The 14,311-nt window shown below is 52.5% G+C and overlaps 1 protein-coding gene across 10 annotated transcripts in view; it reads right to left on the bottom strand.

Moving 5' to 3' along the window:
* Positions 1 to 735: 735 nt before the first annotated feature.
* Positions 736 to 14,311, bottom strand: part of ZSCAN1 (zinc finger and SCAN domain containing 1) — a 34,326-nt gene continuing 20,750 nt past the window's right edge. For all 10 annotated transcript variants that reach the window (XM_078361035.1, XM_078361036.1, XM_035286270.3 and 7 more), the window contains 2 exons: positions 5,431 to 5,569; positions 736 to 4,933 (listed from right to left, as the gene is read on the bottom strand). In XM_078361035.1, the coding sequence (XP_078217161.1) occupies positions 4,311 to 4,933; positions 5,431 to 5,569 (762 nt within the window). In that variant the 3' untranslated portion in view covers positions 736 to 4,310. The remainder of the gene's footprint in view (positions 4,934 to 5,430; positions 5,570 to 14,311) is intronic.

Raw genomic sequence — 14,311 nt, 5'->3', positions numbered from 1 at the left:
ACATCACGTGCGGGGCACTAGCGGTGAATGGCGGCTTCGGACACCGCCAGGGCATTGTCAGGGACGTGCGTGGGCCGGGCAGCCGGGTATCCAGAGCTGCCGCCGCACCCTCGTCGACACGGAGGGAGCTGTCATGTTCCCAGCGGTCACGAAGCCCGCCAGGCGCTAGGCCCGGGTGCAGCAGCGCGCAGCACATGACGAGGGCCCCTCAACTGTCCCCCACTCGGGGGCTCCATTTCCCCGGCGTCTGTCACACGTGCGTGGAGCAGAGACAAAGCCGGGAGAGCCAGGGCCGCGCCTCGTGCTGTTGCCCGTTTCGGGGAGTCCGGATTCGTGCCGATCTGCCTGGCCTTGGGTGCAGTATCTGCAGCTGAGGAAACGTTGCAGGACGAGGGCGGTTTTTTTTTTTTTCTTTTGGCTGAAACAACTCTGAAAACAGCAGGGAACGCAATGGGAAGTATCGTGGGAAACACAGACACTTGAAGGGATCTGCTAGTCACGCACAGTTTCACGAGCCCCAAAAGCGCGGCCATTACGAGGCGCTGCACGACGCACTGACGTAAAGCACGCAAAGCCAGCCTCGTGGCTGTTGACGGGTGTCCCGCGCGTTCCGAGAACTGTAAAGCCCCACCCTTGCGACGGTCACCCTGAAAACCCGCCTGCGTTTCACTGCACCGCAGCAGAGGCTTTCCATGCACACATACTGACGTTTTTCAGTTATCCTACAAACCCAAATGCAACAAGACATTTTTGTGTGTATTTCACAAGATGTAAACTACAGTGCCCCACCCCCCACCCCCCACCCCCCGTTTCCCCAGTAAAAACTGGATCACATGGTATGAACACACACGATGAACTATTTTTCCCAAGTGGTCTGACAGCCCGGGTGAGAAGCGGTCGGTGGGGCCGCACGGAGCCTGCTCAGCCCTGATGGTGGCCAGGCAGCCCTGCCCAGCTTCCTCAGACCCTCCGATCCTGCTTGTTCTCAGCCAGGCTTCTAAACCGTACCTGCCTGCAGGGGTGGGCTCTTTCTACAGGGGCGGGTGCTGCTTGGCTCCAGCCAAGTGGGATCGTGTGGCCTGGTAAGCCCAGCGTCCCAGGTCTGGATTTCGCAAAACAACCCAGAGATTGGGATTTCCGTGTGAAATCTCATAATTCTTAAAAGCTGGTAGGGATTTTGAAGACTTTAATAATACTCTACTAGTCAATGATGAGCTACTCCTGTGCCGAACTTGCTGTGGTCTGAACTTCCTGCCCTCTCTGGTGACCACTGGCTGGGCCCTTCTCAGCTCCTTCTCTGCTTCCTGTTGCTGGTTGCCTCGGTGTGACCTGGGACAGGACCCCCTCCCCAAGCCATCAGCAGGTGGGCTGCGCATCAGGGCAGCTCCCAGGCAATCCTGCGGTCACAGCATAGATAGCAGAGCTGTGTCACGCCTTATGTTAAGGTTTAAAAAGTTAATCTGTCCAACATACATACATTTAAAATGCACTCTTAACAGTTACTGCTCCCTGGATATATTTCTTCCTTTAAAAAAATCATTTTGAGAGCTTCGAAGCCTAGCAATGTCCTGCCCTCCTCTGACCCCAGAGGCCCTGGCGGCCAGGGAGAAAGGTGCCCTGTGAGACTCGGTCTTCCAGAGCATAAGCCATGTCCTTGCTTCTGTCAGCCAGGGTGGTGAGAGTGGCCCTCCAGGGAGGCTTCCCCAGCTCTAACCTGCAGCCCACAAGCTCACTCATTGACTCACTCATCCCTTCACTACAGAGGGCCTGCTGTATGCTTGGCATGGTCAAGTGTGGCAGTGGAGACTGTTCCAGGCACAGGAGGAGGCCAGGGTGACAGGCAGTGTGGAGACAGTCGGAGACACAGTGCTTTAAGGAAACCAGCCTCCAGCATCCCAGTGCTGGGAGCTGTGGGGGCAGCGGGGCCAGGAAGGACATGCTGGAGCTGCCCTGCTGGGCTTTCTCTTTCAGTGTCCACATTTTAGAGGGACCCTATTGGCTGCAGGATGGGGATGGGCAGAGGGAACAGGGGCTGGAGGCAGAGTTTGCCTAGAGGCAACTGCAGGCAGTCAAGAAATGGGGACAGAGCCTGGGGCTGATGGCACAGGGGAGAAAAGAGAAGTGAGAGGGGTTGGGAGCTGGGTGCCCAAGGCAATCAAATATCCTTCCTGGAGGCCAAGGTGGGCAGATCGCCTGAGGTCAGGAGCTTGGGACCAGCTTGACTAACATGGAGAAACCCCGTTTCTACTAAAAACACAAAAATTAGCCAGACGTGGTAGTGTAGGCCTGTAAGGAGAATCGCTGGAACCCGGGAGGCAGAGGTTACCGTGAGCCAAGATTCCGCTATTGTACTCCAGCCTGAGCAACAAGAGCAAAACTCCATTTCAAAAAAAAAAAAATCTTCTGGGGCCTTGGAAGGTGGTGGCCCCTCTAGGGGGAATGGGAACCCCAGCGGGGAGGCAGTTTGCATGTTGTTTGTTTTTGCACAAGGGAAGATGAGTTATTTGGACAAACTCAGTTGGAGGACTGAAGGACACCAGGTGGATGTCTCTGAGGCCAGCCCAGGAAGGCTGGAGCCTGACCGATGCCCTGTGGGCAGTGGCACCCTCTTTCTTATGCAATTCTGGCTCCAAGGAACAGAGCTGTGACTGTGCCTCCAGGGGTTGGAGAGTGAGATGGAAACTGAATGGAATGAGCCCCTGGCTCCCGGCAGGTGGGGGCGCTCGGGAGAGTTGTCTCTACACCTCCTGTCTTCCTAGACAATCGATCTGTGCCTGAGGGAAGACTCGGGGCTTCCAAGAGTAATGGGCTGACTGCGGGGGCCAAGACCCCACCCTTCATCCTGAGCTCGGTAGAAGAAGCTCCTCCTTTGCAGGATGAGAGAAAAGGCGCCAGGAGGGGAGCTGGAGCCCACCAGCAATTAAGGCAAGGGATAGAGCCGGGAGCCCCCAGTGGGGACTGCAGGGAAAGCTGGGGATGCCGGAGGGAGCTGGGAAGCAAGGTCCGGAGGCCCCGTTGGGGGGAAGCTCCACGAAGGCAAGCGTGAGAAGGCAAGCACGGCAGCGAGTGTGAAGTGAAGGCAGTGGAGGGTCTGCGGGAGCCGCACAGCCCGTGACGGGCATCAGGACAGACCGAGAGTGGGGGCAGCTTGGTTGAGAAGTAGCAGCAGGTGGATGTGACGTGGGTAGGTCCAAAGGCTTTTGAGTTAGAAGGCGACTTGGAAAAAGGTCCCTGCCTGTGTGGATTCACAGTCAGCCCAACGTGGTGTGTTTCCAAACGAAGTTGGGAGGAGAAAAAGAAAAAGACAAAAACTTTTAAGGCTTTTGCTTGAAAAGGGACCAGTGTCCGGCAACGATGAATTGGGGACCGATCAGAAGCAGAATCCCAGGCGGGGTCCCCGCTGACGGCAGGTTGTGCCGATGCTGCCTGCCCCCGCTCTGCTCCAGCCAAGCAGGATGGGCGGCCCCACTCTTTGGAGACCATCTGGTTCTTCCTGGCAGAGCAGAAAGCCAGATTTTTATGCTTTAAACAAGTATTGGCATCTGTCTTAAAAAAGAAAATCCTTCTGTAAGTCAAACCAAATATAGGCAGGTCAGCCTAAAGACTCCGCCTGCAATCCAGAGACAGAAAGCAGTTTCAGGTTGTCAGGGCGGGAGGGAAAGGGCGGATGAGCGCTGACACCTGTGGGATCTCTTTCTGGGAGAGCGAAGTGTCCTTGGAGCTGGAGAGTGCTGGTAGTTGCACGATGTCGTGAAAGTAGGTGCATTCTTAGTGACTGAAATGGTACATTTTATGTGTGTGCTTCACCAAAAAAATAAAAAGGAAAGAAAACAAAACCCTGTTTATCTGGGGGGCTGAGCTCACAGGAGGGCAGCCGGGGCATCTGGGGTCAGCTGCACCCTTCTCTGGAGTTGGAGCTGCCCAGGCGGGATCCCGACCTCATGGTCTCAGGGATATCCACAGTGAAATGAAAACCCTGCGGCAGAACGTGCCGCTGGGTCAGGTACTCACAGGGAGACCTGCACAAGGCTTCTGAAAAATGAGACACTAATGAAACTCGTCTTCAATCCACTTGCAAAACACAGTGTGCACGATTGACCAGGCTACGCTGTGGAACTGCTGCCTCTCAGCCGAGACCCTGGGATGCCCCCTCCCATGCTGGGTGGAGACCACAGAGCAGGTGTCCAGGATCTTCTGTGAAACAGCGGTGGCCAGGGATTGGTGGGGCTGGGGGATGTCCCCACCTTCTGGGGCCCATCGGTGCCCCCCAGGGACTCAAGGCTGGGTGGCTGAGGCCCGAGGCTGGCCATTCACATGTGGCCATGAACAGTGTGGAGCTTCTGGTGGTCGATGAGGTGGACCATCCAGGGGAAGGACTTCCCGCAGACGCTGCATCGGAAGGGCCTCTTGGGGCTGCGAGGGGCCGCCGGATCCTGGGCTCCATCCCTGGGTGGGGCGGATTCCCGGGGGCCCTTGCTCCGGGGGCCTTTCTTCTTGGGTGGCTCCAGCAGGTGGATCTTGCTGTGCTCAGCGAGGACGGAGCTGTGCAGGAAGACCTTGCCACACTCAGGGCACGGAAAGGGCCCCTCTTCGCGATGGGTCTTCTGATGCTCGATAAAGTGGGTGACCCAGGTGAAGACCATCCCACAGTCGGCACACTGGAAAGGCCTCCCCCCTCGGGGCCCACGCGGCGCTCCCGGGGTGCCTGTAGCAGCCTCTTGGGTGCCAGCTTTGGTGTGCTTGAGGGATGGCTGCCGGCGGCCGCCCTGGTTGGTGTTCCTGTTTTTCTTTCGGGGACTGATTCTCTGAGCACTCAGACCCTTGGGGCCCGAGGTCACAGCCCCTTCTGCCCGCAGGTCTGAGGAGGGCCCTGGGAGAATTTCCTCAGGCTCGTCCCAGATACTTGGCTTCAGAGGCAAGCGGGCCCGGGACCCTGTGGAGAGTGAGGGAGACGGGTCACCTGTAGTGAGTGGACTGCCTTGGCACCTCCCTTTGTGCCTGAGGGGCATGGAGGACCCCAATGACTGAGCCAAGTCCAGGTCCTTCCCCTGCTCAATATGGCCCCTCTGCCCTCCGTCCTGTCCTTCAAGATAGGTGGGCACATGTTTTGGGGGCAGATCCGTCAGCACTGACCCCTCGTTCCTACCTGGCTGGCCCTCTGGGTAACCCCCTGCTCCAACACTCTCAGTCTGTCTGGCTTGGCTGCCGTTCAGGTGGGGAGGCAGAGGCCCTTCTTGTGGGGTGAAGAATGTGCATGGTGGTTCTAGGGGCCCCAGACCTCAGTCCCCACGGAAGGTTTGTATGGTTTCTGGGGAAGTGTGGAGTTCACCACCGAAGCCCCTAACTCCACCCATTAACAAAGTCTGCGGCTTTAGGTTGAGGTCCCAAACTGCATTTCCAAACTTTAATCTGCACAAGAGCCAGACTCACCCATCGAGCCAGGGGCGCGGGGTGGCTCGGCCTCTGCCCTCGTGTGCACACCCTGCGGGAGCTGGGTGGGCTCCGGCCACTCGCTTTCCTCTGGGGGTGCCGAGGCTGCCGCTGCCGCATCCAGGATCAGCTCAGACGCCTGGAATGACAAGCACAGGACTGTTCCGCACCTGCCCCTCAGGTGCTGTCCTACCCCCATCACCGAACAACCAAGGAACGGGTCGTCGCCAAAGGCTCTCCCAGGGCGGCGTGCGGTGGTATGCGCCTGTCGTTCCTGTGTTTGGGATGCCCATGAGGATGCCCGGAGGATCGCTTGAGGCCAGGATTTGGGGACCAGCCTAGGCAACATAGCAAGACCTCATTTATACAAAAAATAAATAATAACTCCCAAGGAGCTCTTACCAGGACCTGAGACAGAATTCAAGGGGCCGCTGTACAAAATTGAAATGCAAGTCTCCTTGTTCAAAAATCGTTGACCGTTTCAGGACAGTGACAACAGAGCATTAGCTAGAGCCAGGGGACCTATGCCTTGCAGCTCGGGTCACTGTTACCCACCAGAGTTCCAAGCTCCTCTGGCGGGTTACAGCCTCCCCAAGGCTGCACTGCCCTTCCCCACAAGCTCAGAGAAGATGGGTAACCACACAGGCTTCACATCCCACCTGCAACCTATGACCTCTGCACTCCTAAGCCTGTCCCACCCAAAACCGGGGTCACCACTTTCTAGGCAGGGAGATCACCTAAGGTCAGGAGTTCGAGACTAGCCTGACCAACATGGAGAAACCTCAACTCTACCAAAAATATGAAAAAATGTAATAATCACAGCTACTCAGGAGGCTGAAGCAAGAGAATCACTTGAAACCGGCAGGTGGAGGTTGCAGCAAGCAAAGATTGCACTCCAGACTGGGCCACAAGAGCGATACAAGGAGAAAGAGAAGGAAAAGGAGGAAGAAGAAGGAAGAGGAGGAGAAAGGAGGAAGAGGAAGAGAGAAGAAGAATTTGAAACAGAGGGGTCTGGCTTGGTGTCCAGGCTCAGCCCCACTTGCTGTGTGGCCCTGGCTGAGGTGCTTTAGCTCTCTGGGCTTCAAATGAGGATGTGGGTGCTATGTGCCCACAGCCTGTTACCATCAAGGGCTCGGCGTACTGCAGGAGGGTCGTAGCAAAGGAAAAACACTGACATTTGTCAATGCAAATCAGGTTGTTGGGGAAAGTGTGTCGGGTCAAACAAAGCCTGAGAAGAGACCAAGAATCCAGCAGGCCTGTCTTGGGTGGGTCTCCACTTTCTCCTGCCCCAACCCTACCTGGATGCACAGGGGCCTAAGGAAGCTGTCCTAACAGCTGGGCAGGACAGGCATGCAGAGATTGCAGGGCTGGCGACTGAGGAGGTAGGGAGGGAGGGAGCTGATGGCCCGAAGGGAGTTAAGACACAAGATTTCGCCCAGGCGCAGTAGCTCACGCCTAAAATCCCAGCACTTAGGGAGGCTGAGGCGGGTGGATCACGAGGTCAAGAGATTGAGACCATCCTGGTCAACAAGGTGAAACCCCTTCTCTACTAAAAATACAAAAATTAGCTGGGCACGGTGGTGCGTGCCTGTAATCCCAGCTACTCGGGAGGCTGAGGCAGGAGAATTGCCTGAACTCAGGAGGCGGAGGTTGCGGTGAGCCGAGATCGTGCCATTGCACTCCAGCCTGGGTAACAAGAGCGAAACTCCGTCTCAAAAAAAAAAAGGACGCAGGATTTTCCTGCTCTCACATTGGGAGTATGTGGATGGTGTGTTTGGCTGGGTTGTTGATTTTTATTTCTTAGCCATTGCTAGTTTTGATTTTAAAACATGTCAAATTCTGAAATTGTCACCAGAGGAGCCACCATCTGCAGGAGTAAAGATGCGACTTTCTTTTTTTTTTTTTTTTGACACGGAGTTTCGCTCTTGTTGCCCAGGCTGGAGTGCAATGGCGCGATCTCGGCTCACCGCAACCTCCGCCCCATGGGTTCAGGCAATTCTCCTGCCTCAGCCTCCTGAGTAGCTGGGATTACAGGCACGCGCCACCGTGCGCAGCTAATTTTTTGTATCTTTAGTAGAGACGGGGTTTCACCATGTTGACCAGGATGGTCTCGATCTCTTGACCTCGTGATCCACCCGCCTCGGCCTCCCAAAGTGCTGGGATTATAGGTGTCAGCCGCCGCGCCCGGCTCAGAAATTATCTTTTTTTTTTTTTTTTTTTTTTTTGAGACGGAGTTTCGCTCTTGTTACCCAGGCTGGAGTGCAATGGCGCGATCTTGGCTCACCGCAACCTCCACCTCCTGGGTTCAGGCAATTCTCCTGCCTCAGCCTCCTGAGTAGCTGGGATTACAGGCACGCGCCACCATGCCCAGCTAATTTTTTGTATCTTTAGTAGAGACGGGGTTTCACCATGTTGACCAGGATGGTCTCGATCTCTTGACCTCGTGATCCACCCGCCTCGACCTCCCAAAGTGCTGGGATTACAGGCGTGAGCCACCGCGCCCGGGCAGAAATTATCTTAATGGCTTTAGTTGGGGCAGTGGTAATAGTTAATTCTGAAAAAACACAGGAGAGTGAAGTGACATCACCAAGATGGTGAAGTAGGAGATAGCAGCCTTCATTTCTCCCTCCCCCAACCCACACGCAAAGCAAATACAGACAGATATTCACAAGCCGGAATAGACCAAAATGCTCAAGGACGCATCGAAGATCTGCAGCAAAACGAAAAAAACCCAAGAACGTCCACATGAAAAAGCTCACTGGTGAGGTAATGCATACTGAACTGTCAGGAAACCAATGTGAACACAGAAGAAAAGCAGGAGCCACGGGTATCAGCTACACAGTGGGAACCACCAGGGACCCCAGCAGTCCGCTCTGCAGTGGACACTGCATCCCTCCTTGCCGAGGTTGTAACAGTCATTCCCACCAGGGTCTCAGGGAGCTAGGACCTTAGTGTGCTACGCACAAAGGGCTTCAGATAGTTACCCGCATGGGGTAATAGCGTTTCAGTCAACAACGGACGAGCCGTAAAATTATAATGACTCTCTTCCACCACCATTTGAAATCCATCTCCATAGATACGCTGCTGCCTGACCTTGGGTGTGCACCAGCACCCTCCTGCCCCCAGCTCCCCCGCCAGCGAGGACCTGACTGAGTACTGCAAGAAATACACAGGAAATCACAGAGAGATCCAAGATCATCTTGAGCAAGAATCTGCAGGATGATGGTACAATGTTACAAGGAAAGAGATCCGAGTATTTGTCTTGACTTACGGCAGCTGCAGACTGCACCGTTAAAATGGTTACTGGAAAATCAGGGGGATTTGTATTTGTGCTTTTGGAAAATGCTGCTATTGCTGCTTGGAACTGAGAGAACAGAAGTTGGATGGCAAATTAATAGGACCCCCTCCCGCCCCCGCCACAAAGAGCCAGAGCTTTAAAACGGAAAGAACCCCCGCCAAAAGGTTTTCATGGGTAGACTGAGTCCAGATATTTCTGAAGAACTAACGAAAGAATATTTTGGAGGCTTTGGAGAGATCAGATATAGTAAAGGCCGAGTGCAGTGGCTTACACCTAGAATCTCACCGCTTTGGAAGGCCGAGGCTGGAGAACTGCTTGAGGCCAGGAATTCAAGACTTAGGCAACACAGCTAAATCCTGTCCCTACAAAATTAGAAAATTACCAGGCGCTGTGGCTCACACCTGTAATTCCAGCTGAGGTGGGAGGATCGCTTGAGCCTGGGAGGTCAAGGCTGCAGTGAGCTGTAACTGTGCTACTGCATTCCAGTCTGGGTGACGGAGTGAGACCTCATCTCAAAAAAAGGAAAAAAGGGCCGGCCGTGGTGGCTCATGCCATAATCCCAGCATTCTGCGAGGCAGGTGGATCACTTGAGGTCAGGAGCCTGGCTAATGTAGTGAAACCCCGTGTCTACTAAAAGTACAAAAATTATCTGGGTGTGGTGGCGTTCATCTGTGGTCCCAGCTACTCAGGAGACAGGCACAAGAATCGCTCGCACCACGGGGCGGCAGAGGCTGCAGTGAGCCGAGATGTCACCACTGTACTCCAGCCTGGGCAACAGAGCGAGACACCATCTAAAGAAAAACAAAAAGGCTGGGCGCGGTGGCTCACGCGTATAATCCCAGCACTTTGGGAGGCCGAGGCGGATGGATCACGAGGTCAAGAGATCGAGACCCTCCTGGTCAACAATGTGAAATCCCGTCTCTACTAAAATTACAAAAATACTTAGCCGGGTATGGTGGTGCGTGCCTGTAGTCCCAGCTACTTGGGAGGCTGAGGCAGGAGAATCGCTTGAACTCGGGGGGCAGAGGTTGCAGTGAGCTGAGATCGTGCCATTGCACTCCAGTCTGGGCAACAGAGGGAGACTTCGTCTTCGGGGAAAAAAAATCAATGCACTGTTACACTTGTAAAAAACTGCCATGTAGAATACCCAAACATTTTTAAAGTAAGAAACAATTTTAAATGTAGGAAAAAACTAACATCTTTGGTGAGCAGCGTCCACTTTCACAATTTTCACCTCTCCTACTCCACAATAATCAGCCGTAGAATATTCACTTTTTTCTTGCTTAGTGTATCTGTCTCACGGCAATTTGTCAAAGCTTTTGTTGCAAAACACATTTCTTAATTAAATACACAAAATAATACATAATATTGGGATAACCAAAAGGACTATGGCATCTTTTGATTCATTTTTGCGTTTCGTTTTTTATTATTTTAGAGACAGGAGCTCGCTCTGTGCCCAGGCTGGGGTGCAGTGGCCTGATCACAGCTCACTGCAGCCTCAACTTCCCAGATTGAAGTGACTCTCCCACCTCAGCCTCATGAGTAGATGGGACCACAGGCATGCGACACCATACCTAGCTAATTTTTTTTTTTTTTTTTCATAGAAACGGGGTTTTGCCACGTTGCCCAGGCTAGGCTGGTCTTGAATTCCTGATTACAAGCGATCCTCCTGCCTCCCGAAGTGCCGGAATTACAGGCATGAGACAGCACACTTTATTTTGGTGTTTTATTCCTCTCAAAACATTTTCTCCTGATAAGTTTATAATTAAAAATCTTACTTTAAATTAATGATGCTTTGTTTGTGCTCCTCAAATGCCAATGTTTTAACAATTTGAATTCTCTCCTGGGAAAAATTTATTAACTTAAAAGGTACATTTATTGACATCCATTTGTTTTTTTGTTTGTTTGTTTTGTTTTTTTTTTTGAGACCGAGTTTCGTTCTTGTTACCCAGGCTGGAGTGCAATGGCGCGATCTCGGCTCACCGCAACCTCCGCCTCCTGTGTTCAGGCAATTCTCCTGCCTCAGCCCCCCGAGTAGCTGGGACTACAGGCGCACACCACCATGCCCAGCTAATTTTTGTATTTTTAGTAGAGACGGGCTTTCGCCACGTTCACCAGGATGGTCTTGATCTCTTGACCTCGTGATCCACCCGCCTCGGCCTCCCAAAGTGCTGGGATTAGAGGCGTGAGCCACCGCACCTGACGACATCTATTTGTTATAGTCCAAACCACAGCCCCAGAAAAATCGCCCATATACAGGTGACACATACGGAGAGATTTAGTTTGTTTTCTGCAAGTAACATGATAGTAAGATCCTGCTCCTAAGGCCGAGGGCTCACATGATCATGCACTTTCCAGCAAGCTTCTCAGTGCTCCTGGCATGTGGGATATCTTCTGGACCGGCTGCTGATCCTTCACATCTGCCTGTGCCAAGGTCTCCGTGAGGGCGCAATTCCGCTGCAGCTCAGAGGTGGCACCGTCATTCAAGGCCACCCCTAGCGGTTCTCATAGCTCTTGTTGCGCACCGGCACGATGGGAAACTTGTCCAGGTGATTACCTCCGACCTTGTGGATCAACTGGTAGAAAATCTTCAGCTTTTCTCGGGTTCCTTCTTGGTGACAGAGTAGACCAGGACAAACGTGTGACCTGCCCTTAGCAAAGCACCGTAGATGGTGCAGCAGCAGCCACCAGTGCTGTGGGCGATGTGCACGGCAGCTCAGCACCTGGCAGTAAGTAGCTTCCGTGTCTGGCAGGTACGCATCGGGGGAGGTACCTGCATGCACTTTGGCACCAGCAGGGCTGGCTATCCCCAGCCTTCTGGGGTCATCCCTGCCTTCTGTGGGCGGTGAAGGTGTGGACATTAAGCAGGGCGGGCAGAAGCCGTAGCTGCTGCAACAGGCATTCCTGGAACCCAGAGGGGAATCGCCCGTGTTGGGAATCAGAGGAGATGTGCCCAGTTCTCTGCTGGTAGCTGGTGGCAGGAGAAGCCAGCCCCTGCTGACAGGCATCAGCAGGCACTTTTCTCCATCACGGTTAATCCAACCGGTTTTATCTTTCCTTTGTTCTTTGCCACCTGTGCTGTGACTCGATGTAGATTTGTGTTTATACACGTTTAATTTGGGGGATTCCATGTGAAACCTCGAATGCTCCTTGAGTGGAAAAAAACGATTATCGTGGAGGTGAAAACTTTCTGTCGCCTATTGATGTCTAACTGTCCTAATGTCACATTTGTGGTGATGCTGGCATCAGTGCACTCACTGTGCTGCCAATCGTATAAAGTACGGCACACACAATTATGTGCTGTGTGTAACGAAGCACACCCTCTAATAACATAACTTCGTTCAATGTTATTTTAAGAACGATGAGAGAAAAAAATTATAGGCCAGGGCCCCAGTCTGGAGGCTGCACGTTCTCCCTATGTCTGCGTGGGTTTTCTGCAGATATGCCAGTTCCCTCCCACATCCCAAAGATGTGCCTGTTAGGTGAACTGGCGACCCTGTGTGAGTGAGTGCTTCCTGCCAGGGTTCCACCCTGAGATGCCAGGACAGGCTCCAGCCACCTGCTACTCTGAGCTGAAATAAGCGGGTTGGAAAACGAATGAATACAAATTCTTGTAAAATGAAACTCGTAAAGTATGCAATAATTACACAAACGCACAGCACTAAATGACGCAGTACCAAAGCGTTCAGCACCCTGACCATATTTTTATACCACCCACCACCAAGCTCACCGTCGTCACTCACTGATGTCTTCACTAAAAACTGAAATCATTTGGCTTCAAGTCAGAGTTAACAGGAGCCTATTGATAAGTGAGGAGCTAGTGTACTAGCTAATGGCAGTAAACACGTATGGTACTGGTTTATGGATTTACTATACTTATTTTATTAATAGACAGGGTCTCCCTATATCGCCCAAACTGGTTTCCAACTCCTGGGATCAAGTGATCCTCCCGCCTCAGCCTTCCAAGTAGCCGGGACTACAGGCACTTGCCACCATATCTGGCTATTGCTAATTATTATTATTATTATTATTATTATTAATTTTGAGACGGAGTTTCGCTCTTGTTACCCAGGCTGGAGTGCAATGGCGCGATCTCGGCTCACCGCAACCTCTGCCTCCTGGGTTCAGGTAATTCTCCTGCCTCAGCCTCCTGAATAGCTGGGATTACAGGCACGCACCACCATGCTCAGCTAATTTTTGTATTTTTAGTAGAGACGGGGTTTCACCATGTTGACCAGGATGGTCTCGATCTCCTGATCTCGTGATCCACCCGCCTCGGCCTCCCAAAGTGCTGGGATTATAGGCTTGAGCCACCGCGCCCGGCCTCACATTTTCTTAAATTAAAAACATCAGCCAAGAGCAAGAGTCGTTTACAGTGTTACGTTTGTCCGTGAGCAAACCAGTTAAAAAAAAAAAGCCAGGTGCAGTGGCTCACACCTGTAATCCCAGCAGTTTGGGAGGCTGAGGTGGGTGGATCACCTGAGTCAGGAGTTGAAGACCTGGCTGACCAACATGGTTAAACCCTGTCTCTGCCAAAAATACCAAAAAACTAGCCAGGCATGGTGGAATGCGCTTGTAGTCCCAGCTACTCGGGAGGCTGGGGCAGGACAATCGATTGAACCCGGGAGGCGACCAAATGACAGGGTGAGAGTCTGTCTCAAATAAAGAAATAAGTAACATGGTCTCTCTCTGTTGTCCAGGCTGCTCTCTGATTCCTCTTGTCTTGGCCACCCCAAGCACTGGGATTACAGAAGAAAGATCGACTCAAATCACAACTTTTACACTTACCTACCTGCTCCAGGGCAGTTAGTATACTCATTAAGTAACACAGCTTCAAAGACTTGCAGGGTTAAAGCTATAAAATACCTATTCATGGATGTTTTTGTTTTTTAAAAAGGTTTAATCCTTCTTCCTTTTTTTTTTTTTTTTTTTGACGGAGTTTCACTCTTGTTACCCAGGCTGGAGTGCAATGGTGAGATCTCGGCTCACCGCAGCCTCCGTCTCCAGGGTTCAGGCAATTCTCCTGCCTCAGCCTCCTGAGTAGCTGGGATTACAGGCACGCGCCACCATGCCCAGCTAATTTTTGTATTTTTGTAGAGACGGGGTTTCACCATGTTGACCAAGATGGTCTTGATCTCTTGACCTCATGATCCACCCTCATGATTTCGGCTCACTATAACATCTACCTCCCAGGTTCAAGCGATTCTCCTGCCTCAACCTCCTGAGTAGTAGCTGGGATTACAGGCGCATGGCCAGCACCAGCTAACTTTTGTATTTGTAGTAGAGATGGGGTTTCACCATGTTGGCCTGCCTGGTCTCGAACTCCTGACCTCATGATCCACCCTCCTTGGCCTCCCAAAGTGCTGGGATCACAAGCGTGAGCCACCTCGCCTGGCCCTCTTCCGATTCTCTCAAACAAAAGCTTTTGCTTCTGCTGCCCCCAGAGCATTATCTTCCATTGGGATCATGATGTATTATTTGTTTATTTCTTTTAAAATGACACAGTGTTCTTTTTTTTTTGAGACAGAGTTTCACTTTTGTTGCCCAGGCTGGAGTGCAATAGCAGGATCTCAGCTCACTGCA

This window comes from Callithrix jacchus, chromosome 22, assembly GCF_049354715.1.
Source record: "Callithrix jacchus isolate 240 chromosome 22, calJac240_pri, whole genome shotgun sequence".
Classification (NCBI taxonomy): Eukaryota; Metazoa; Chordata; class Mammalia; order Primates; family Cebidae; genus Callithrix; species Callithrix jacchus.
This window is presented reverse-complemented; position numbering and strand designations above follow the sequence as displayed.